This window comes from Nerophis lumbriciformis, linkage group LG09, assembly GCF_033978685.3.
Source record: "Nerophis lumbriciformis linkage group LG09, RoL_Nlum_v2.1, whole genome shotgun sequence".
Classification (NCBI taxonomy): domain Eukaryota; kingdom Metazoa; phylum Chordata; class Actinopteri; order Syngnathiformes; family Syngnathidae; genus Nerophis; species Nerophis lumbriciformis.
In genome coordinates this window covers 166,959-190,000 of record NC_084556.2, presented here as the reverse complement: position 1 = coordinate 190,000, position 23,042 = coordinate 166,959, and the positions used below count along the sequence as shown (strand labels likewise).

General features: G+C 41.5%; 1 protein-coding gene across 1 annotated transcript in view; it reads left to right on the top strand.

The window, feature by feature from the left end:
* tecta (tectorin alpha) overlaps positions 1-23,042 on the top strand; it is a 119,569-nt gene that overhangs the window by 70,922 nt on the left and 25,605 nt on the right. The window contains exons 14-21 of the mRNA XM_072913762.1: positions 1-49; positions 180-750; positions 825-1,420; positions 1,594-2,167; positions 6,831-7,447; positions 12,369-12,689; positions 12,792-13,008; positions 21,069-21,280. The exon at positions 1-49 is cut by the window's left edge and continues 364 nt beyond it. Of these exons, the coding sequence (XP_072769863.1) occupies positions 1-49; positions 180-750; positions 825-1,420; positions 1,594-2,167; positions 6,831-7,447; positions 12,369-12,689; positions 12,792-13,008; positions 21,069-21,280 (3,157 nt within the window). The remainder of the gene's footprint in view (positions 50-179; positions 751-824; positions 1,421-1,593; positions 2,168-6,830; positions 7,448-12,368; positions 12,690-12,791; positions 13,009-21,068; positions 21,281-23,042) is intronic.

The following is a 23,042-nucleotide window of genomic DNA, read 5'->3' as shown; positions in this document are numbered from 1 at the left end:
GTACGGTCACAGGATCACGTTGCCCAAAGGAAGTCTGGGAACTGTTCAGGTGAGCAACTGATTCCTCAAGAGCTGACTCAACCGGAATTCTTGGAATCAGCAACCAGGGCAAAGTCCAGTTCCCTTCAACATTTGAAGACCTGGATGACTGAGAATCTCCAATCTGGTCTTCTCTTTAGGTGGATAGTTTGGTGAAGACTTTACCGGTCCAAATTCAGCTTGGTGCCATCAGAGTCTACCAGTCTGGGATGGCTGTCGCACTGGAGACAGACTTTGGACTACTTGTAACCTACGACGGCCAGCACTACGCCTCTATCTCCCTACCTAGTTCCTACTTCAACAATACCTGCGGCCTCTGCGGCAACTACAACGACGACCCCTCAGATGATCCCGTTCTTCCCGACGGCACCCTGGCAGAAAGCGTGGCGGAGCTCGGTGGCGGCTGGCGGGCGGAGGACGCCGACTGGCGGTGTACAGATGGTTGTGTTGACAACTGCACTGTGTGCGACCCGCTAACAGAAGCGTTCTATTTTACCTCTGACTACTGTGGACTGATCAACAAAACAGACGGACCTTTTAGAGACTGCAGAGCCGTGGTGGACCCCACTGCCTTTGTGTTTAGCTGTGTCTACGACATGTGCAGCAACAAGGACAACATCACAACACTCTGCCAAGCCGTCCAGGCTTACGCACTAGCCTGTCAAGCCGTGGGTGTTGCCATCAGACCCTGGAGGTCTCGCACATTCTGCAGTGAGTTGCACTTCAACTCTCCCTAGACCTATTTATTTTTCTAAAAATGATCTAATTTCCTTTTTTTTGCTCAGCTTTGGCATGTCCACCATTCAGCCACTACCAAGTGTGCACCAGCGCCTGTCCAGCCTCCTGCTCGGACATCACTTCCCCCCTGTACTGTGCTCACCCTTGCACTGAGGGCTGCCAGTGCGACCCAGGCTTTGTCCTTAGCGGCAGCCATTGCGTGCAACGCGATGATTGCGGCTGCGAGTACAACGGCCTTTATTACCCTCTAAATGACACTTTTTGGTCTGGGGGCGAATGCAGCCTCCATTGCACCTGCGGCATGGCAGGCGAAGTCTCTTGCTTCAATGACTCTTGCAAGGAGGGCGAGGTGTGTGGGGCAGAGGTTGGCACATTGGGTTGCTACCCTCGCAGGGAGGGGGTGTGTTCAATGGCTCAGAATGCTGTGACATCATCCTTTGATGGCGCCTTCCTGCTGTTCTCAGATGACAGCTCCTACTACCTGCTAAGGCTGTGTGGCCCTGCGCCAGCCAACGGCTCAATGGTGGAGGTGAAGATAGGTAGACGGCTGGTCAACAAGGGCCCTGCTTGGAAAAGACCTGTGGTAGTTACGGTTGCTAGCCTGGAGGTTCAGGTGGGAGGGATGGATTTGGAAGCGGTCAAGGTTAGTACCCTTCGCCTGGCGGTACAGTACAGTTCAGTTTACAGTAGGAAATCTTGTTTGGTAAATAATTTTCCATCCCAGAGGATTTAGTTTGCTGAACAGAACCAAATTGTACTGCTTGGGTTCTTCTGCACCTATTGAGTGTCTTACAACGAATCCTCTTTGTGTCTTAGGTCAACGGTGAACTGATCGCCCTTCCTTACGTCCATCCTTTGGAGAGTGTAACCATCTACAGAGCGCCAGGTAACACCACTGTGGTGGAGTCCCGTGGTCACCTCCGCGTCCTCTATACGCAGCAGGGATTCATCAACATCTCCCTCTCCACCATATTTTACAACACTACTTGCGGCCTGTGCGGCGTCTTCAACAGCGATGCCAATGACGACTTCCGCCTCCCAAACGGACGCTTGGCAGAGTCAGCCGAGCAGTTTGTGGAGGGCTGGCGCTCCTCTATCGCCGACGACATCACCTGTAACGGCGATTGCGACGAGCTGTATCGGACTTGCACGGACCTGCGTCTTTACCAGAGCTCATGGATGTGTGGCAACATCAACGACCCGGGGAATAGCTCTTTTCTGGCGTGCCACGCAGCCGTCAACCCGTCGCCGTTTTTCCGGAACTGCTTGTACAACATGTGCGTGAAGGACGGGAACCGCACCACTCTGTGCTCCTCGCTGCACACATACGCCACTGCCTGCCAAGATGCTCAGGTCATTGTCGCTTCCTGGAGGACGGCCACCAACTGCCGTAAGTAAATGTTGCTTGGTAGGATACCTTGTTCTACGATTCTTCTCCATGCCTAAGGTAAATGTTGCTTGGTAGAGTACCTTGTTCTACTATTTTTCTACATGTCTGCGAGCTGCCATAATAATCTAGTCTTAATGCTGGAATTTAGACAGTCTAAAAGTGCTTTTAGTTAGCCCTGCTATTTTAATGCACAACCAATAACAGAGCAAAAATGCTCTGTTATTAGTTGCGTTAACCAGCACAGGTCACTACTACACAAACCTCCAGCCTCCCTAACTTTTGTGTTTCGTGCCAGTGAAGTCCTTTTGTGTGTGCAAATAACTTTGGAGACAGCTGTTTTACCAAACTCCGCCAACAACATACATGAGGCTTTTCCCATAAACTACATTTAATGACAGGTGTTGTGGCTAATATTTATACCAATGGTGGGTACAATGAAGAGGTAAGTATAATAACTATAGATAGACAATGTGTAATAGTATGGTACTTTAGCAATGTAGCTATGTAGCCGCCTATAATGCAGGAACGGATATGTCATTTCAAACCGGGAGACAGATATTTTAATAACACCAAGCCTTTATAGCACTGAAAGGCATTGAAAGAGAAAGCTATAAACCTTTGAGATGCTTTAATTTCAAGGCTCTATTTTGTTTCTTCCACTTTACTTTCCCATCGCTGCCGGTCAAATCGGATCGTACATGTACGGTTGGATGGTAAAATCTATATTAATTAAGTCCCATCTTAAAACTCATTTCTACACCCTCACCTTTTTTTAGACCAGTTGATCTGCCGCTTCTCTTTTCTGCTCAGCCCCTCTCCTGGATGGAGAGTTTACCAGGTGGCCGTAGATCAATTTCCGGCCACAGCTAGTTCCAACTTGGAACTAGCTGTTCCAAGTTGGAACCAGGGGTGGACCACTCCTCTATGCATCAGTCGGTGGCGTCTCTGCGCTGCGACTTGTCTACATGCAAAAGGATCCCCCTGCCGAGCTCCCTCCGGACTGGACTCTCACATTATTAACTGTACCCACTCGGCATCCAAATGCACCGGTCACCAATGGGAGAGAGGGGGGTCCCCACATCTGCGGTGACTCCCAAGGTTTCTCACTGTTCCCATTGGGTTGAGTTTTTTCATGCCCGAATGTGGGATCAGATCCGAGGATGTCATTGTGATTTGTGAAGCCCTTTGAGGTATTTGTGATTAAGCATTATATAAATAAACTTTGATTGATTGATTGATTGATTGATTGAACTGTTGCCATTTCTAATAAGTATAAATAAAAGTAGAATATAATCCTTAATTATGATCGTTTTGGGTCACTCCTAGGTACGGGTACCAATTTTGGTACTTTTATAGACGGTGCCGTTTTTCGATACCTTTGTTGCACGTAACGTCACATCCGGTTGCAGACTCGTCACGCCCGCTTGCAGACTAAACACCGGCTCACGTAAACAATCACTCAAGCAGCACTCAGTGCGGACTCGGCCAAATTCCCTCTTAAGTGATGTTGCGTTTTTTTAACAACAACAAAGCAAGTATGCTTGGTAGAAAACGTTTCAATGTAAAGTAAGGCTGCACTAGCTTGATGCTAATTTACATTGGATTTGCCATACACAGGCTACAATTAGCATTAGCGATTTTAAATGGCGATTTCAACTTCTCCAAATTTAGTAATGAAAACAATTAAGATGAATGTCACAATCAATAAGCCCAATATGCACAGTATAAACACTTTGTAGGGCACAACATACCACATTCAGCTTCCTGGAAAAAGCAACTTCCTAGTTAGACAACACACCATGGATAGCCTATACCAGGGGTCGGCAACCCGCGTATCCGGAGCCGCATGCGGCTCTTTGATCACTCTGATGTGGCTCAGCTGCATACTTGCCAACCCCCCGGGAGACTTCCGGATTTCAGTGCCTCTCACAGAAAACTCACGGGATTAATATTCTCAGATTTGCACCTTTACAATAATAATAAGGGCGTGCCGTGATGGTACAGCATTTAATGCCCGCTACAATCTCTATAAACTACATGCCAGCCCAGCCTCTTATTATATGCATCTTCTGCTTGCATACGTAAGTGACAGCAAGGCATACTTGGAAAACAGCCACACAGGTTACACTGACGGTGGCCATATAAAACAACTTTAACACTCTTACTAATAATGCGCCACACTTTGAACCAAAACCAAACAAGAATGACAAACACATTTAGGGAGAACATCTGCACCTTAACACAACATAAACACAACAAAACAAATACCCAGAATCCCATGCAGCCCTGACTCTTCCGAGCTACATTATACACCCCTGCTACCAACAAACCCCACCCCCACCCCAACCCTGCTCCCTCACACATCAACCCCCACTCCCCCTGTGCGTCGGTTGAGATGGGCGGGGTTTGGTAGCGGGGGTGTATAATGTAGCCCGGAAGAGTTAGGGCTGCATGGGATTCTGGGTATTTGTTCTGTTGTGTTTATGTTGTGTTACGGTGCAGATGCTCTCCCGAAATGTGTTTGTCATTCTTGTTTGGTGTGGGTTCACAGTGTGGCGCATTATTAGTAAGAGTGTTAAAGTTGTTTTATACCGCCACCGTCAGTGTAACCTGTGTGGTTGTTGACCAAGTATGCATTGCGGTCACTGACGTGAGCAAGCAGAAGCCTCATGCAACACGTGACCGGGCCGGCACGCTGGTTGTAGTGGCTGCTCAATGCTGTCCCATCACGGCACGTTCGAGACATTACTTGCCCTGATATTCGTAGTCTCCCGGAAAAATTGGGAAGGTTGGCAAGTATGACGCTGTCAAGCGCCATTTATATAAACCCCGCGGGCCTCAGTAACATTCAATTTTCATATTAAGGTGTGGGCCGCGTGTCTGAGACCCTTGATTTATACATAGCACAACGCAAAAAAAAAACTTTGAATGCAGTGTTATTTCATTTTAAATTTCAAAAGATGATTGTGGCTCCCATTGTTTTCTTTCATTTGTGAAACTGGTCAAAATGGCTCTTTGACTGGTAAAGGTTGCCGACCCCTGACCTATACAGTGCTGGCATCTAATGTCTTGGAAGTGCAACTGCATGGCAAACCAGACTAATGTCATCAGAAAACAAGATATAATAATGATGCACCGCAAATGTATTGTCAAACAATTACCATTTATGAACACACACAAAAGTGACAAAAATGAATACCGCTGTGGACCGTTGTCTAATTGGTACCGCATGGGTTCAAATGTGAACGGTAACCATCCCTAGTGATTTGTGAGACACATATCTCACTCAAACACCACAAAAATAGCTGACGGAGCCCAAATTCATTGTTAGAATACATACTTGCCAACCCTCCCGGATTTTCCGGGAGACTCCCGAAATTCAGCGCCTCTCCCGAAAACCTCCCGGGACAAATTTTCTCCCGAAAATCTCCCGAAATTCAGGCGGAGCTGGAGGCCACGTCCCCTCCAGCTCCATGCGGACCTGAGTGACGTGTTGACAGCCTGTTCGCACGTCCGCTTTCCCACAATTTAAACAGCTAATGATCGAGGGCGAGTTCTTGGTTTCTTATGTGTGTTTATTGTTAGGCAGTTTCATTAACGTCCTCCCAGCGCGGTAACAACACACAACAACAGCAGTCAAGTTTTCGTCCCCCGTAAAGCAGTTTGTCTGCCGTAAACAGCAATGTTGTGACACTTTTAAACAGGACAATACTGCCATCTACTGTACATGCATATGTGACCCACCCATAATGTGTCACATTTTTGTGTTGATTTATTTATTTGATTTTGTGGTTTGAATTCGTTTTTGGAGCTGTCATTACACATTTATCAGTATTCACATTGGTCAGTAGGGGGCAGTAGGGCGTTTCTTCCCAATTGAATGCTATCACCTGCAGACCGGAAGTGTCTTGTCATTCTGATGAGCGCGACCAGTCTGTGAACAATTGGAACGTCCTGTGTGCTTTTTCCTCCTGTATAACAGGTTAGTTTTGGTGAATCAACTCACTGAATAATATCCATGTGATCTTTATAAGTTTAAGTACACATTCTGATGGTGGAGCCTAACTCTAAAGTGTTTGTGAGTTGTAGTTTGTATTTGTGAATGAATCCAGTGCACAGCTGCAGTAATCAATACAAAAAGGCGACGTGAGTGCGCAATGTTTATATAGGAACTTCTGATCCTAATTCAGACTCCCAAATTAGAGCTCCCGTTTTCTTATTGATTTTATAATGTATATTTGTATAATGTGTGTGTTCTGAAATAGTGACAGAGAATAGAACTAGGATGGACAATTCAACCCTTAACTCAACAATGAGTAGATGAGTGTTATGTGTGTGTAAATGTGTAAATAAATGAACACTGAAATTCAAGTATTTCTTTTATTTATTTATATATATATATATATATAAATATATATATATGTAATAAAATATATATATATATATATATAGCTAGAATTCACTGAGAGTCAAGTATTTCTTATATATATATATATACCCAACCACGCCCCCGACCACGCCCCCCGCCCCCCACCTCCCGAAATCGGAGGTCTCAAGGTTGGCAAGTATGTGTTAGAACATCATTAAAAAGTCCTCTTTAGCGTGAAAAGGGACGTGCATTATATTATTCTTGTCCCACGACGACTATATCCCTTTCTTCCAGCACTCCCGTGTCCGGAGAACAGCCACTTTGACGAGTGCACCAGCGCCTGTCCGCTGACCTGCTCCGGCTTGGATGAACCCGAGGAGCCATGTCCGCTGCCGTGCCGCGAGGGCTGCCGCTGCGAGGATGGCTTCGCCCTGCGGGGCGGCCTGTGCGTGGCCCGCGGCGAGTGCGGCTGCGCCAGCCACGGCCGCCAGTTGGCCACCAACCAGACTTTCTGGAGCGACTGGGAATGCCAGGAGCGCTGCTACTGCAACGGCTCTGACAACAGCGTCTACTGTCTGCCGGCGCCGTGCCACCCTGAGGAGTACTGCCAGGAGGAGGATGGCCTGTACTACTGTCAGCCCCGCGCCGAGGCCCTGTGCGTGGCAGCTGGTTATGGACACTTCCTGCCTTTTGGCGGCGTTCCGTTCGAGCTGCAGAGCTCTTGCCGCCTCGTTATGGCCACCAGCAACTGTGGGCAGGGGAGCAGAGACCACACCGCCGTGCCTCATTTTAAATTGGCAGCGCTTAATGAGGAAAGGGACACCAGACAGGCTGTTTGGGCGAGAGGCTTCGTCCTGGAGGTCTACGACTATGAAGTCGAGGTGACTCGAAGCTACAAGAACACCGCCATGGTGAGTAGGCAACAATCTAAACGTGGTCATTGCATAGATTTGTCCTTTTTAAATGGGACAAATTAAATCATGCTCTTCTTTTTCCCGGCCTTGTTGCTAGGCAGATTTCAAGTTAGCAGGAACTTTAAGACACAATAATAAAATAATTCAATGACTACAATGGGGGGACGATTTATAAAAACAATGTCTTTTCACAATTCAATCACTGTTCTGTATTAACTATAAAATACCATGGTGGGGCACTGCCCCTCCTGTATTTCATCCATACTTTTTTATTATTCACACATTAGTGTTTCTAATACAATCATTTATTTTGTTATTCTGTGGCCCGCCACAAATAAGCTAGGAATAGATTTGGTGCTCCCGTCAGATCTTGCCCGTGAATGTAGCTCATACTTGCCAACCCTCCCGGATTTTCCGGGAGACTCCCGAAATTCAGCGCCTCTCCCGAAAACCTCCCGGGACAAATTTTCTCCCGAAAAACTCCCGAAATTCAGGCGGAGCTGGAAGCCACGCCCCCTCCAGCTCCATGCAGACCTGAGTGACGTCAGGTGCGCAACACCACGTAAATCGTTGGCCAACCAAAAAGTAACCCCAGTACGCTATAGCCAACATTCACCAGGAGATGGCAACAGACAAACATAGATCACTATTACATTCCTCCCCTTTTAGAAATGTATAGAAGTTACTCAAAATAAATAAACAACCCAACCAAAAAATGCAGCAGCTCAATTAAATACCTGTACTTAAGCCACATTCTTTTCTTTTTTTTTTAGTACTGAACTCTTAACCCTCATTTGTAAAAAAAAATAACATGCTTATTATACAAACAGTATTTGTACACCTTTAACACAGATTTTTATACTGTCTTCAGAGATTCAGTTTTTTTGGTGGTACTCGAAACCTTTCTGGGTACCTGCGAAAGGGTGTTCAGCATGGTTGGAAAAATAGTGACAGAGAATAGAACAAGGATGGACAATTCAACCCATAACTCAACAATGAGTAGATGAGTGTTATGTGTGTGTAATTCAAGTATTTCTTTTATTTATATATATATATATATATAAAATATATATATATATATATATATATATATATATATATATATATATATATATATATATATATATAAAATATATATATAGCTAGAATTCACTGAAAGTCAAGTATTTCCTCATATATATATATATATATATATATATATATATATATATATATATATATATATATATATATATATATATATATAAGAAATACTTGACTTGGTGAATTCTAGCTGTAAATATACTCCTCCCCTCTTATATATATATTCCAGGAGGGTTGGCAAGTGTTGCCATATGTAACCATGTGGCCAGAAATGGTACTGCAATCACAGTCAAAACTGAGGTTGCCAGATACGCAGCCGAATCCAGCTCCATGGACTGGGCTACTCCAAGGAACTTCAAACTTCCAATGCCTCTTACTAGGAGTTGAGTTTTTGGGACCATAATAGCTGAATAGACAAGCGTTTTGTCGATAACAAATCTCGAACCAACACATTTTACACAGAATTTGGGCTATTTTCAGGAAGAAGTACATCATGCCTGCGTACAATATCACAACAAAGGGCAATCATATGGTTATTGTCAGTACTATCACAAAACAAAGACTAAAACCAACTACAACCAATGCTAGCAATGGTTCTACTGGTAAAAATAACAACATGACACATTATATATTTGACATATTTTCATTTTTCTTTACAACATGTCCGAAAAGGAGTAGGAAGAAGCAAAGCTTATTTAATCCTACCCGCATTTTCCCTCTCATAACAATTACTAACAAATATGTTTGCTTCCTGTTCTCAATTTACACACTGCATTCTAAATACAGCAATTCTCTTCATAAATAGTTATGATTCACTTAATGGGTTGAATCGTATCTTATTTTCAATCAAGTTCAAGACATCTTCCTCCTTGTACTTTGTTAACTCCATATTATTTATAAATATTATTTTACTTTACAAGTTGAAGAGTCTATATAAATGTGATCTATTTCAAAATGTTTACCTATGTTTAATTATTATTATAAACAAATTCAAACCCTGTAAGATTAGTACTTTTTCAACCTGATAAGTCATTCTCATATACAAAGTAATGCTTCTTTAATGTATTTAATACAAATGATATTAAAAGCCACCCCAAAATGGACTTCAAATTATAAATTATTATTAAAATAAATTAATATTTGTTTATGTAAAATACTAGGGGTGTCAAAAAAAAGGTTTTCGAAGGAATCGCGATTCTTATTTGTAAAAATTCTTAATCGATGAAAATAAGTCAAAATTTTTTTATTTTTTTATTGTATTTTTTTTATTTTTTTATTTTATCATTTTATTTAATTTTTTCTCCTAAATCTGCCCTGTCCAGCCACTCAGGCAAATCATATCATTGATGCAGGTGCCAATATTTAATGTACAGATTTACTTTAGAAAAGAGAAGTGTTAGATACTTCTCGTTGCCTAATTTGTATTTGACTTTCTTAAATGGTTGGGTGGAATTTTATTTTAAAAATCCAGTCTTATTTGAAGTAATATAGACATTTATCATAGTGGTTTATCTATTTTATGGAGGAATGTAGTTAATCATAGAACTGGCACCCAATGTTATTTTAAAAAGTATTGGTTTTGAATCGGGAATCGTTTTGTATTGAGAATCAATTTTGAATCGAATCGTTGCCCCCAAGAATCCAATCAAATGGAATCGTTCACAGCCCTATAAAATACCAACATACTGTTTTCATGAAATTATCATTATCCCCCTTCTCTGATTGGCTGGCTGAAGTGTTTCTACCGCCTCACAGGGAAGCGCATAGCATCCGTTAGCTTGAAGTCACTTGATATTGAAGTGAATTAATTCACTCATATCATGTTTTGCATATGGTGAATGTTCATATTCATCTTGAAGAAAGCAAACCACCAAGTTTAAGTAAATAGTGGTATTTCAGTTTGAGCACATAATAAGATAAGGCCCCTTAGTTTGATATTCGCAGGTGGATTGGATCAATCCTCGTAGGAAAAGAGGCTCTAATTGGGACTTCGGAATGATAGTGATAGCCCTATCCTTGAGAAGAGACTACCTGTCTAGCTCAAAGCCAACATTTAAGTTATGACTTAAAGCAGTTGTTTTCCAGACATTTACACACAAACATCACCTTTTATGGTCAGGATGTGCTGTCCTGACTTAGCACACACATACAGAGACAGGAAGGAGGAATATAAAATTGATGGTTTGGCAACTCCAGGTTAGGAGTGCATCATTTTCTTGACCTGACCTCCTCCAGGAATTGCAGTCCTGTATAATGACGCTGGCTTGTACAAACCCCGTTTCCATATGAGTTGGGAAATTGTGTTAGATGTAAATATAAACAGAATACAATGATTTGCAAATCCTTTTCAACCCATATTCAATTGAATGCACTACAAAGACAACATATTTGATGTTCAAACTCATAAACTTTATATTTTTTTTGCAAATAATAATTAACTTAGAATTTCATGGCTGCAACACGTGCCAAAGTAGTTGGGAAAGGGCATGTTCACCACTGTGTTACATCACCTTTTCTTTTAACAACACTCAGTAAAGGTTTGGGAACTGAGGAGACACATTTCTGAAGCTTCTCAGGTGTAATTCTTTCCCATTCTTGCTTGATGTACAGCTTAAGTTGTTCAACAGTCCGGGGGTCTCCCTTCTGCTATTTTAGGCTTCATAATGCGCCACACATTTTCAATGGGAGACAGGTCTGGACTACAGGCAGGCCAGTCTAGTACCCGCACTCTTTTACTATGAAGCCACGTTGATGTAACACGTGGCTTGGCATTGTCTTGCTGAAATAAGCAGGGGCGTCCATGGTAACATTGCTTGGATGGCAACATATGTTGCTCCAAAACCTGTATGTACCTTTCAGCATTAATGGCGCCTTCACAGATGTGTAAGTTACCCATGTCTTGGGCACTAATACACCCCCATACCATCACACATGCTGCCTTTTCAACTTTGCGCCTATAACAATCCGGATGGTTCTTTTCCTCTTTGGTCCGGAGGACACGACGTCCACAGTTTCCAAAAACAATTTGAAATGTGGACTCGTCAGACCACAGAACACTTTTCCACTTTGTATCAGTCCATCTTAGATGAGCTCAGGCCCAGCAAAGCCGACGGCGTTTCTGGGTGTTGTTGATAAACGGTTTTCGCCTTGCATAGGAGAGTTTTAACTTGCACTTACAGATGTAGCGACCAACTGTAGTTACTGACAGTGGGTTTCTGAAGTGTTCCTGAGCCCATGTGGTGATATCCTTTACACACTGATGTCGCTTGTTGATGCAGTACAGCCTGAGGGGTCAAAGGTCACGGTCTTAGTGCAGTGATTTCTCCAGATTCTCTGAACCCTTTGATGATATTACGGACCGTAGATGGTGAAATCCCTAAATTCCTTGCAATAGCTGGTTGAGAAAGGTTTTTCTTAAACTGTTCCCAATTAGCCTGTTCACCTGTGGGATGTTCCAAATAAGTCTTTGATGAGCATTCCTCAACTTTATCAGTATTTATTGCCACCTTTCCCAACTTCTTTGTCACGTGTTGCTGGCATCAATTTCTAAAGTTAATGATTATTTGCAAAAATAAAAAAGTTTGAACATGAAATATGTTGTCTTTGTAGCATATTCAATTGAATATGGGTTGAAAAGGATTTGTAAATCATTGTATTCCGTTTATATTTACATCTAACACAATTTCCCAACTCATATGGAAACGGGGTTTGTAATAAAGTAACTTTTGGTTCAGTAAAGCGTCTCCAACGTCTGTTTTGATGCAGCCGCACTGCCGTGTCGCCCTTCTGTCCGGACGAGGGTAACAAGACCAGAAATATGTTTCTCTTGGTTTAGGTGAATAAGGAGCGCGTGTCCGTTCCTCTGAAGCTGGGTCCGGGCAAGGTCAGCATCTTCACCTCAGGACTGCTCCTGGTCCTGGAAACAGACTTTGGCCTGAGGGTGGCCTTCGACTGGAACACTCTCCTGCTGGTGACTCTACCGCGTCACCTCTACGGCGCGTCCTGCGGCCTCTGCCAGGGCCCGCCCTTAGACCCGCCCACACCCGGCACCACAGACTGGGGGTCGGCCTGGGCCGAGAAGGACGCTTTATGCCGGGTGGGCTGCGGAGAGTCCTGCCCGCGCTGCGGCTTGGGGGACAAAAGCGAAGGGGCCGTCGTGGACGTGGGCAGCGACGACGACGACGACCTCGAAGACCACGTCAAGGCTAGAATCCGCTTCCGCCTGGGAGATGGACTCTACGTGTTTTTGGACCCCGAGGTCCTGACGCTGTGCGCCATGATGGTGGATCGGGAGGGTGTGTTTGCCCACTGCCACAGTAAGGTGGCGCCGGCATTTTTTTACCAAAACTGCCTGCAGGACACTTGCTTGGATCAGGGAGCAGAGGAGACCATTTGTAGCTGGCTGCAGGTCTACGCCAGCACCTGCAACAGCCACGGCGTGCCTGTGACCGGATGGAGGAGCAGCACCCCTTGTGGTAAGTCCGGGCATAACCGTGACTATCAATGTTTAATTGCATTTATTTTCAGAATTGATCCATATGATTGATTGATTGATTGAGACTTGTATTAGTAGATTGCACAGTACAGTACATACTGTATATTACCAAATAGTAGCCCGGGCGTTTATTTCACAAAATGGGGTCAGGGCTATTAGGACATGGGCGGTTATTTGCACAAGGCTTTTATTTATTTTTGCAGCAGCCTGCACCAGGCCATTATTTGGTTACAATGGTTACTGTCCAGTATTTTTTTTTCGTACAAAGAACTTTAAATGTAAAAGCTATTGTAAACATACAAACAAAAAAACAAGAGATCAACATGAGGGAGGCTATCAAAAGACAAGAGATCAACAAGGCCTCAACATGGCAGTAGTGCAACAATTGTCAAATAAAATACCAATACTAAAAATAAATAAACTTTTTAAATAAAGCAGCCTACCGGGGAAAATAAAATGATGGTACCAAGTACTCAAGTATAAAACCCACCATCAAAACAGAACAATAATACTGTTACTTAAATAAAATAAGGGCTACAGTACACCAAGTTTGAAATAAAGCAGCATACGTGATGTATCCACTGACACAAATTAGCATCAAGCTCGTCGCTCACTTTCTTCCTACCTCCACCAGATAAGCCAGTCCGTTTTCCATCGATTGCCGACTGAGATTGTAGTTCTCCCTTTTTTTGTTTCTATTCTCGTACACGTTTTGGGTCAACGTTAAACTGCCTGGCCGCTGCCAAACCAGAATTCTGCTCCGCATACTTCACAACCGCCAGCTTGAACTTTAAGTCTAACTTACTGTTCTTTTTTCCGCTTAAAGTATTCCCGTCCATCAGTTGTGGTGTACCGGTATCCTGTTCATTCAACTCACTGCTGCTGTTGCTCGCCATGTTGAAACTTTTCCTCGTGGGTTTGTTGTTGTCGTTGAGTGTGTGTTACGCTATACGGGTGACCCATCGCAATATGTGGATTACCCAGAATCCCCACATAACGTCTGCTGTTACCGTAATTACCAGAATTACTGCACCTTTGCTTTTACTTTTAGCTTATAAATTGGGTTTAATGAAATCAATATGACTTTAATCTAAATTATGCAAATAACAGCCCACGGGCGGCTATTTGGACATGGGCGGTTATTAGGAAGAGGCGTTTATTTCACAAAATAGGGTCAGACCCCGGGCGGCTATTAGGACATGGGCGGTTATTTGCACAAGGGCGTTTATTTGGTAATATACGGTATTCCGTACAATTGACCACTAAATGGTAACACCCGAATAAGTTTTTCAACTTGTTTAAGTCGGGGTCCACTTAAATTGATTGATGATACAGATATATACTATCAGATATATACTATCATCATAATACAGTCATCACACAAGATAATCAATAGAGTATTTACATTGAATTATTTACATTATTTACAATCCGGCGTGTGGGATGTGGAGGGTAGGTTTGGTTGATATTAGGGATGTCCCGATCCAGGTTTTTGCACTTCCGATCCGATACCGATATTGTTTTTGCACTTCCGATCCGATACCGATACTGACCGATACCGATACTGACCGATACTGGCCTATCCGAGCATGTCTTAAAGTTTAAAGTTATTTAGCCTACTTAGTTGTCAGAATCATGTTGAAAAGGGTTTTAGTACTCTTGATAACAACTAGCCAGCTGAATTAGGGGAGTTTGAATAATACACAATGGTTGGTAACAAGAAACTGACCTGTTTATTCAAGGATAAACACAAAATAGACAAAATTATACATGACAAACAGAAATGGCATCATTGAACTAGGGCTGGGCGATATGGCCTTTTTTTAATATTGCGATATTTTAAGGCCATATTGCGATACACGATATATATCTCGATATTTTGCCTTAGCCTTGAATGAACACTTGATGCATAGAATCACAGCAGTATGATGATTCTATGTGTTTTGATTGATTGATTGAGACTTTTATTAGTAGGTTGCACAGTGAAGTACATATTCCGTACAATTGACCACTAAATGGTAACACCCCAATAAGTTTTACAACTTGTTTAAGTCGGGGTCCACTTAAATTGATTCATGATACAGATATATACTATCAGATATATGCTATCATCATAATACAGTCATCACACAAGATAATCGCATTGAATTATTTACATTATTTATAATCCAGGGTGTGGAGGGTAAGTGTCAAAAAGACAGCCAAAAGAGTTTGATATGAGAATAAATCTAAAGTTAAAATATAGGGTAGAAATGCACCCATTTGCAGGAAATGTATTCTTGATTTTCAAAATTTTCTTTCAAGGCTTGCATGTCTACATTAAAACATTCTTCTTCATACTGCATTAATATATGCTACTTTTAAACTTTCATGCAGAGAAGGAAATCACAACTAAAAAAATCACTAATTTTTTCATACGGTGTTGATATGGAAATTTTTGCCTCTGCATTTTGATGGTGTGGGCGTGTGGCACCGAATGGAGATAAGCGTCTCGACAGACCTTACAATATTTGAACAATGATGACGAAAACTGTTTTCTCTGTCGTGTCCGTGTCGTGTCGAAAATTGTTATGCGCTTATTGTTTTATTTGATTTTGTGCGTGGCATAGATTTGCCGTGCGCAGAGGACGCTTGAGCAGTGCGAGTGCGCAATTGCGCAGGCGCGCACCTTAGAGGAAACGTTGGTCACACGGCTGCGCTAGCATCACAGCTAACGTTAGCCATGCTGCTATCTCTCTGCTCGGGGAGGGCGTATACGTATGTGACGTATGACGTGACAGTATGTGACGTGTGTAAGAAGGTGCGCTCGCTGTCTGTGAGAGGGAGACACAGGAAAGAGTGAGAAGAGCCTGTCGTGTAATGCCAGCAGCTAAAAGCAACTGCGTGGGAATCCACAGACCTTTGGATGTGTTGAAGGTGTGCTGGAAAATGCGGAACGGAAATTGGGGCGCAGCAGAAAAGTGGAATGTATTATTTAAATCGGTGCGTTGGAAAACACGGACCGGAGTTGTTTTTTTTAACTGGATCTGGATCGGCATTTTCCCATGCCTTGCCGATACGCATTTTTTGGCAAATATCGGCGGCCGATCCGATCCAAATATCGGATCGGGACATCCCTAGTTGATATCAACACTTCAGTCATCAACAATTGCATCATCAGAGAAATGGACATTAGAACAGTGTAGGTGTGACTTGGTAGGATATGTACAGCAAGTAGTGGACATAGAGAGAGAGATCAGAAAGCATAAGAATACGTATCTACATTTGATCATTTACAATCCGGGGAGGTAGGATGTGGAAGGGAGGGTGTTAGTTTAGGGTTGAAGTTGCCTGGAGGTGATATTTATCATTATTACAGTGGAATCTCGGTTCACGCACCTATTTGTTTGCCAACTTTTTCATTTACCAACTCCTTGATCGCGCCAAATAAGCCTCCGTGTGCGAACCGTGTCTTTTTCATTCATTCATTTTGTGCTTGCTCGTAGTGAAGTTGTTGAGGAAGCCGTCATCGTACCACAGCAAGTCTTTCATTGGGATGGCAATTAAAGACTTTTCTAGAAAAAGATGCCAAAGTGGACTTACTGTATAAGACTGCCTCTCGTAGTGCCTCTTCCAAGAGCACAAACACACGGACCCTTAAATAGTTTGTTGTTGTAACAATACGGTTGTTAAAGTTGAGGACTTTTGTGATTTCTGATCGTTTGTGAGGGCACCAAAGGGACTTGCGGGCGTGTTGTCTGAGCAGAGCATACAGGACAGTTAAGATCAGGGCTACTCAACTACATCATGAGGAGGGGGCGCAGTTTAAAAGTGGATGTTTAGTCAAAAAAATATTTATTTGAGACTGCGTTTACTTAATTGCAAAGTAAACACGTCGACTTTCACACTGCACTCTAAATAAATTCATTATTCTGCCCTCGCTACTCGTTTCCAGCGTGTGCAGCGAGTTAACAGTATGAAGAAAAAGGAAGCGCTAGTTTTTGTTGAGCATTGATGTTCCTTTTTTTGAAATATTTTTCTTCTTTAGTTTTATTTATTTACACTTCTTCCTCATTCACTTAGGTTTGTGAGATTGAAAATATAAACATAAAATAAACATAACAAAAATATTATCGTGCATTGTGTATTTTACAAGAATAACATCAATTGTGTTTTTTACATAAATAAAATAGTGTTATTATGTTCACCTAATAAACTACAATTATTTACAAATATAGAAATGACACAACGTTCACACGCCATACTATGTGATTTATGACAATTAGCTTTGCCGCCCTCTACTGGTCAGAGTTAGCACTACATGCATTAAACGAGGTTATGGTTTTTGATCGTTATTTACAGACAAAAAACACAACCACGAATACAAAACACATCATGAAGTCAGAAATGTCAAAACAAAACAAACTAAATATGTTTATGCATAAATTATATTTACTTACAAATGTTTGAGCCAGTTTTGTGATGAGGCTTACACGCTGGGATTTCTACCATTGTTGCTGCTTGTCCGCCGCTTAAAAGGTCCGACAGGAAACAATGACTCGAGCACTTTCTCGAGGTAAAACATTCAGACTTTGTTCGTTATTAAAAGTCAAGTTTTTGCTATTATTTTTGATTTTTTTCCCCAATGTTGGATGACTAGTCTTCTTCTATTTACCCCACTGCTGATTCACTGTGACACATATGCCTCGCTGTTGCCCCCTGCGGAATGGCGGGAATACTGCGTACATTATCAACCCTAGTTTTGGATATACACTTTATATTGTGTTCAAATATATATTTTTGTATTTTTTTATTATACAATAATTAATTGTTTTACACATTTTTAGGCCATCTCCATGCAACCAGAAGGAGCTTTTCTCACCTGTAACCTGTTTGGAAAATGTTTCATTAAAATGTTTATACCATACATTGCGAGAATCGAGTTCAATCCAGAATCAAATCGTCATTCCAGGAATCAGAGTAGGATCGAATTGTTGGTTGCCAAAAGATTCACACCCCTAATATCCAGGGTCAATTTTGATTTACTACTATACATTTTAAAGACAGACAATTGCAGTATAATAAATAATATAATTATATAAATTCATCATTATTATGAATATAATCCGTTCACAATGATTAATAAGGATTTTTTTTTAAGTTTTACAATAAACTGTAGGACCATAATTGTCCGAGGTTAAAATATTGTGTAATTACTACAAAAGTAATTAACATTTCATTAATTGGCACCTTTCTGAACCCCATACAAAGTGTAAAAATATGTGTTATTATTTTTATATGACATTTTTATTACATATTTTACTGGGATCATATTTATACACATGCCATACGTTTTATATGTATCGTATTTTCACAATAAAACAGGAAACACATTTACAGCCATAGAATTCAATGAGAATGTTCGAATCAATAGTTCTGGATCTGCATTTTTTTTTTTTAATATATATGTACCTTTTTATTTTATTAAACTATTTTGAATAATTTTTTTTTTTTCAGTGCTAAATTGATGAAAATATAGTTCACCGACTTTTGCTTTTTTTAGTGTGCTTTCAGCCTCTTGTGCAAGATCTTACAGTATTTGTGTTTGATGAATACTTTGCGTGGCGGAGTTGTGAAAGTGGCCGTGCCAGCAACCCGAGGGTTCCTGGTTCGATCCCCACCTTCTACCAACCTCGTCGTGTCCTTGAGCAAGACACGTCACCCTTGCTCCTGATGGGTGGTGGTTAGGGCCTTGCATGGCCATCAGTGTGTGAATGTGTGAATGTGGAAATAGTGTCAAAGCGCTTTGAGTACCTTGAAGGTGTCACGACTTGGTCCTGGGTGTTTGCTTTCCCGGAATGCAAATGAAAGTTGGCGCGGGCAAGGCGTGAAGGTAAAGACATGATTTATTTTACACTAAAACTACAAAAAAAAAAGGATGAAACAAAAGGCGCGCACAAGAGCGGAAGTACAAAACTTGACTAACAAAACAAAAAGACTTGCACGTGGGCAAAAAACTATGGACATGAACAAAAGTCGCTAACTGTGGCATGAATAGAAAAAACTTACTTGACATGGCATGAAGTGTGCAGAGGTAAACAGAATGAGAAGCAGAAAGTCAGGGGTATGATGTCGCCAGACCGACAGCCTGGCAACTGGAAGCTTCAATAATAGTGACATGATTAAAGACAGGTGCGTGAGTCGTGAGGGCAGGTGAAAACTAATGGGTTGCTATGGTGACAAACAAGAGTGCACAATGAGTCCAAACGTGGAACAGGTGAAACTAATGGGTAACCATGGAAACAAGACAAGGGAGTGAAAAGCCAGAAACTAAAGAGTCCAATAACTAAACAAAACAAAACATGACTAAAACAAAACATGATTACACAGACATGACAGAAGGTAGAAAATCACTATACAATATAACCCATTTACCATTTATTTTTGTATTTATTTATTTTTTTAATTTTATTTTGTTTTTTGTTGTTGTTAAAGTTTATTTCGAAAATGTAAACACAATATCCACCTATATATACAGTATATATATATATATAATTTTTTTTTTTAATTATTAATCAATCCAACAAAATAATACACAATAATACCAAAATAATACAATTCCAATTCCAAAACCAGCAACATTCAGAATAGCAATCAACAGAGCAATTGAGAGGACACACAAACATGACACAAAACAATCCAAAAGTAGTCAAACAAAAATGAATAATATCAACAACAGTATCAATATTAATAAGAATTCCAACCCATTGCAGTGATTAGAAATCCCTCATTGACATTATCATCACAGCCATTTATAAAAAATACAATAAAAACATGTAAAAAAAAAAGTGGCTTACACTTGCATCACACATCATAAGCTTGACAACACTTTTAGAGTGTCCGCCCTGAGATGGGTAGGTCGTGAGTGCAAACCCCGGCCGAGTCATACCAAAGACTATAAAAATGGGAGCCATTACCTCCCTGCTTGACACTCAGCATCAAGGGTTGGAATTGGGGGTTGAATCACCAAAAATGATTCCCGGGCGCGGCCACCGCTGCTGCTCACTGCTCCCCTCACCTCCAAGGGCAGGAGTCGGCAACCTTTACCACTCAAAGAGCCATTTTGACCCGTTTTACAAATGAAAGAAAACAATGGGAGCCACAAAACTCTTTTGAAATTTAAAATGAAATAACACTGCATATAAAGTTTTTTTTTTGCTTTGTGCTATGTATAAACAAACTATTATGGGTTACATTTATGAAATCAATGAACGACTGCAGAGAAAATGAAATAAAATGTCTACATGCAACAAAACGTTTTTAACTCCCATGAATTGATTTACGTGGACCCCGACTTAAACAAGTTGAAAAACGTGTTTGGGTGTTGCCATTTAGTGGTCAACTGTACGGAATATTTACTGTACTGTGCAATCTACTAATAATTAGCCCGGAAGAGTTTGGGCTGCAAGGGATTCTGGGTATTTGTTCTGTTGTGTTTATGTTGTGTTACGGTGCGGGTGTTCTCCCGAAATGTGTTTGTCATTCTTGTTTGGTGTGGGTTCACAGTGTGGCGCATATTTGTAACAGTGTTAAAGTTGTTTATATCGCCACCCTCAGTGTGACCTGTATGAGTGTTGATCAAGTATGCCTTGCAGTCACTTACCTGTGTATGCAGAAGCCGCATACAACTTTTGACTGGGCCGGCACGCAGTTAGTATGGTGAAAAAGCGGATGGTAGAGGACGCTAAAGGCACGCCCTCAATATCGTTGTACGGGTGAAAATCTGAGAATGGTTGCCCCGGGAGATTTCCGGGAGAGGCACTGAAATTCGGGAGTCTCCCGGAAAAATCGTGAGGGTTGGCGGGTATGCAGCTGAGCCGCATCAGACTGATCAAAGAGCCGCAGGTTGCTGACAGGGCAGTCCTCGGGGATGATCAAGGGTGATGAGTCAAATGCAGGGAATCATTTCGCCACACTTAGTGTGTGTGTGACAATCATTGCTACTTTAACTTGAACTTTTGTGATGTTTCAAGTTACAAGTGGGTGTTTCTGTGCTCCCAGTCCACACGTGTCCTGCCAACAGCCACTACTCTGCATGCATGCCGCCTTGCCCGCCCCAGTGTGCCCCCGCCCGCGGCCAGAGGGACTGCGGCGGCGGCGGACTCCCGGACTGCGTGGAGGGCTGCCATTGCGACCAGGGCTATGTGGTCAATGGCAAGTCCTGCATTCTGCCCCAGGACTGCGGCTGCTACACAGACGGCAAGTACTACGAGGTCAGTCTCGCGCTCAAAAAGAAAAATAAAAAAAATATTAAAAAAATTTAGCGTTCGTAAGTCGATTTTTAGCGGAAGACGTTAGCTTCCCGTCTCTTTTTTGACAATATTTACAGCAAGGTGAATTTTTTTGGTCATGAGGATCTTTAGTGTGAGTTTTTTCATCATTATTTCCAATCTTTAACTGTAGGCCATAAGGTGAACCAGGAAAAAGTGACTAGAAAGTCATTTTTGTTCCCACGTCTGGGCACTACTCTTTTTTTTTTTGTGCATTTTTGCATAGACAATGCCATTGTGGACATTAGATTAAAAGTTCTCCGCAAAATATCCTGGCGGTTTTTTTTTTAGAGCCATAAATGTATAAAAAAATAGGAATTACAAAAAAACAAAAATCTTATGCAGCTGTTTTTTTCTTGTAAATGTATTTACATTCATTCTGGAAACAAAATCTCTCTCACAAATTGACATTAATACATATACCTAACATTTGAGACAAGTATTTTAGCATTGGTATACTTTCATTTGAATTTAAACCATGAAACATACAAAAAAAAGGGAAAAAAAACAAACGCTTCAAAATAAGTGAATAGCAACCTGTACAATTGAACATACTCATGGTACATTTTGTTAAAAAATGATGTTATATACATAAAAAATGTCAGTAGATATACTGAGTTATAAGAGTACGGAGCCCCTAGAGCAGGGGTCGGCAACCCACGGCTCTAGAGCCGCATGCGGCTCTTTAGCGCCGCCCTAGTGGCTCTCTGGAGCTTTTTCAAAAATGTATGAAAAATTGAAAAAGATGAGGGGAAAATATATATATTTTTTGTTTTAATATGGTTTCTGTAGGAGGACAAACATGACACAAACCTCCCTAATTGTTATAAAGCACACTGTTTATATTAAACATGCTTCACTGATTCCAGTATTTGGCGAGCGCCGTTTTGTCCTACTAATTTTGGCGGTCCTTGAACTCACCGTAGTTTGTTTACATGTATAACTTTCTCCGACTTTCTAGGACGTGTTTTATGCCACTTCTTTTTCTGTCTCATTTTGTCCACCAAACTTTTAACGTTGTGCATGAATCCACAAAGGTGAGTTTTGTTGATGTTATTGACTTGTGTGGAGTGCTAATCAGACATATTTGGTCACTGCATGACTGCAAGCTAATCGATGCTAACATGCTATTTAGGCTAGCTATATGTACATATTGCATCATTATGCCTCATTTGAGCTCATTTAGTTTCCTTTAAGTCCTCTTAATTCAATTTATATCTCATGACACACTATCTGTATGTAATATGGCTTTTACTTTTTTGCGGCTCCAGACAGATTTGTTTTTGTATTTTTGGTCCAATATGGCTCTTTCAACATTTTGGGTTGCCGACCCCTGCCCTAAAGGGACATGGGGGAATTTTTTTAAATAATATTTTATTTTTATTTTTTTTAGACATGTATCTCGTGCGCACGGGAAACGTTCTCGTGCGCACTATTAGCATGCACTATCATTTACTAATGAATAAAAAGAGCTATTAGCATATATAAGCATATATATATATATATATATATAAGCACATGCTAGTGCTAATTATTCAAAAGAGCTATTCCGCAGCCTTGGTACGTATTTGAAACATGCTAACTGTATGCATGTTTACGTTAGCATGTTAGCATGCTAAGATTAAAGTGCTAGATTTTTGAGCTAATTTTGCAACCGTTTACCTTTAGAGTCATATAACTTTGTATGTGACACTTGTTAACTGCC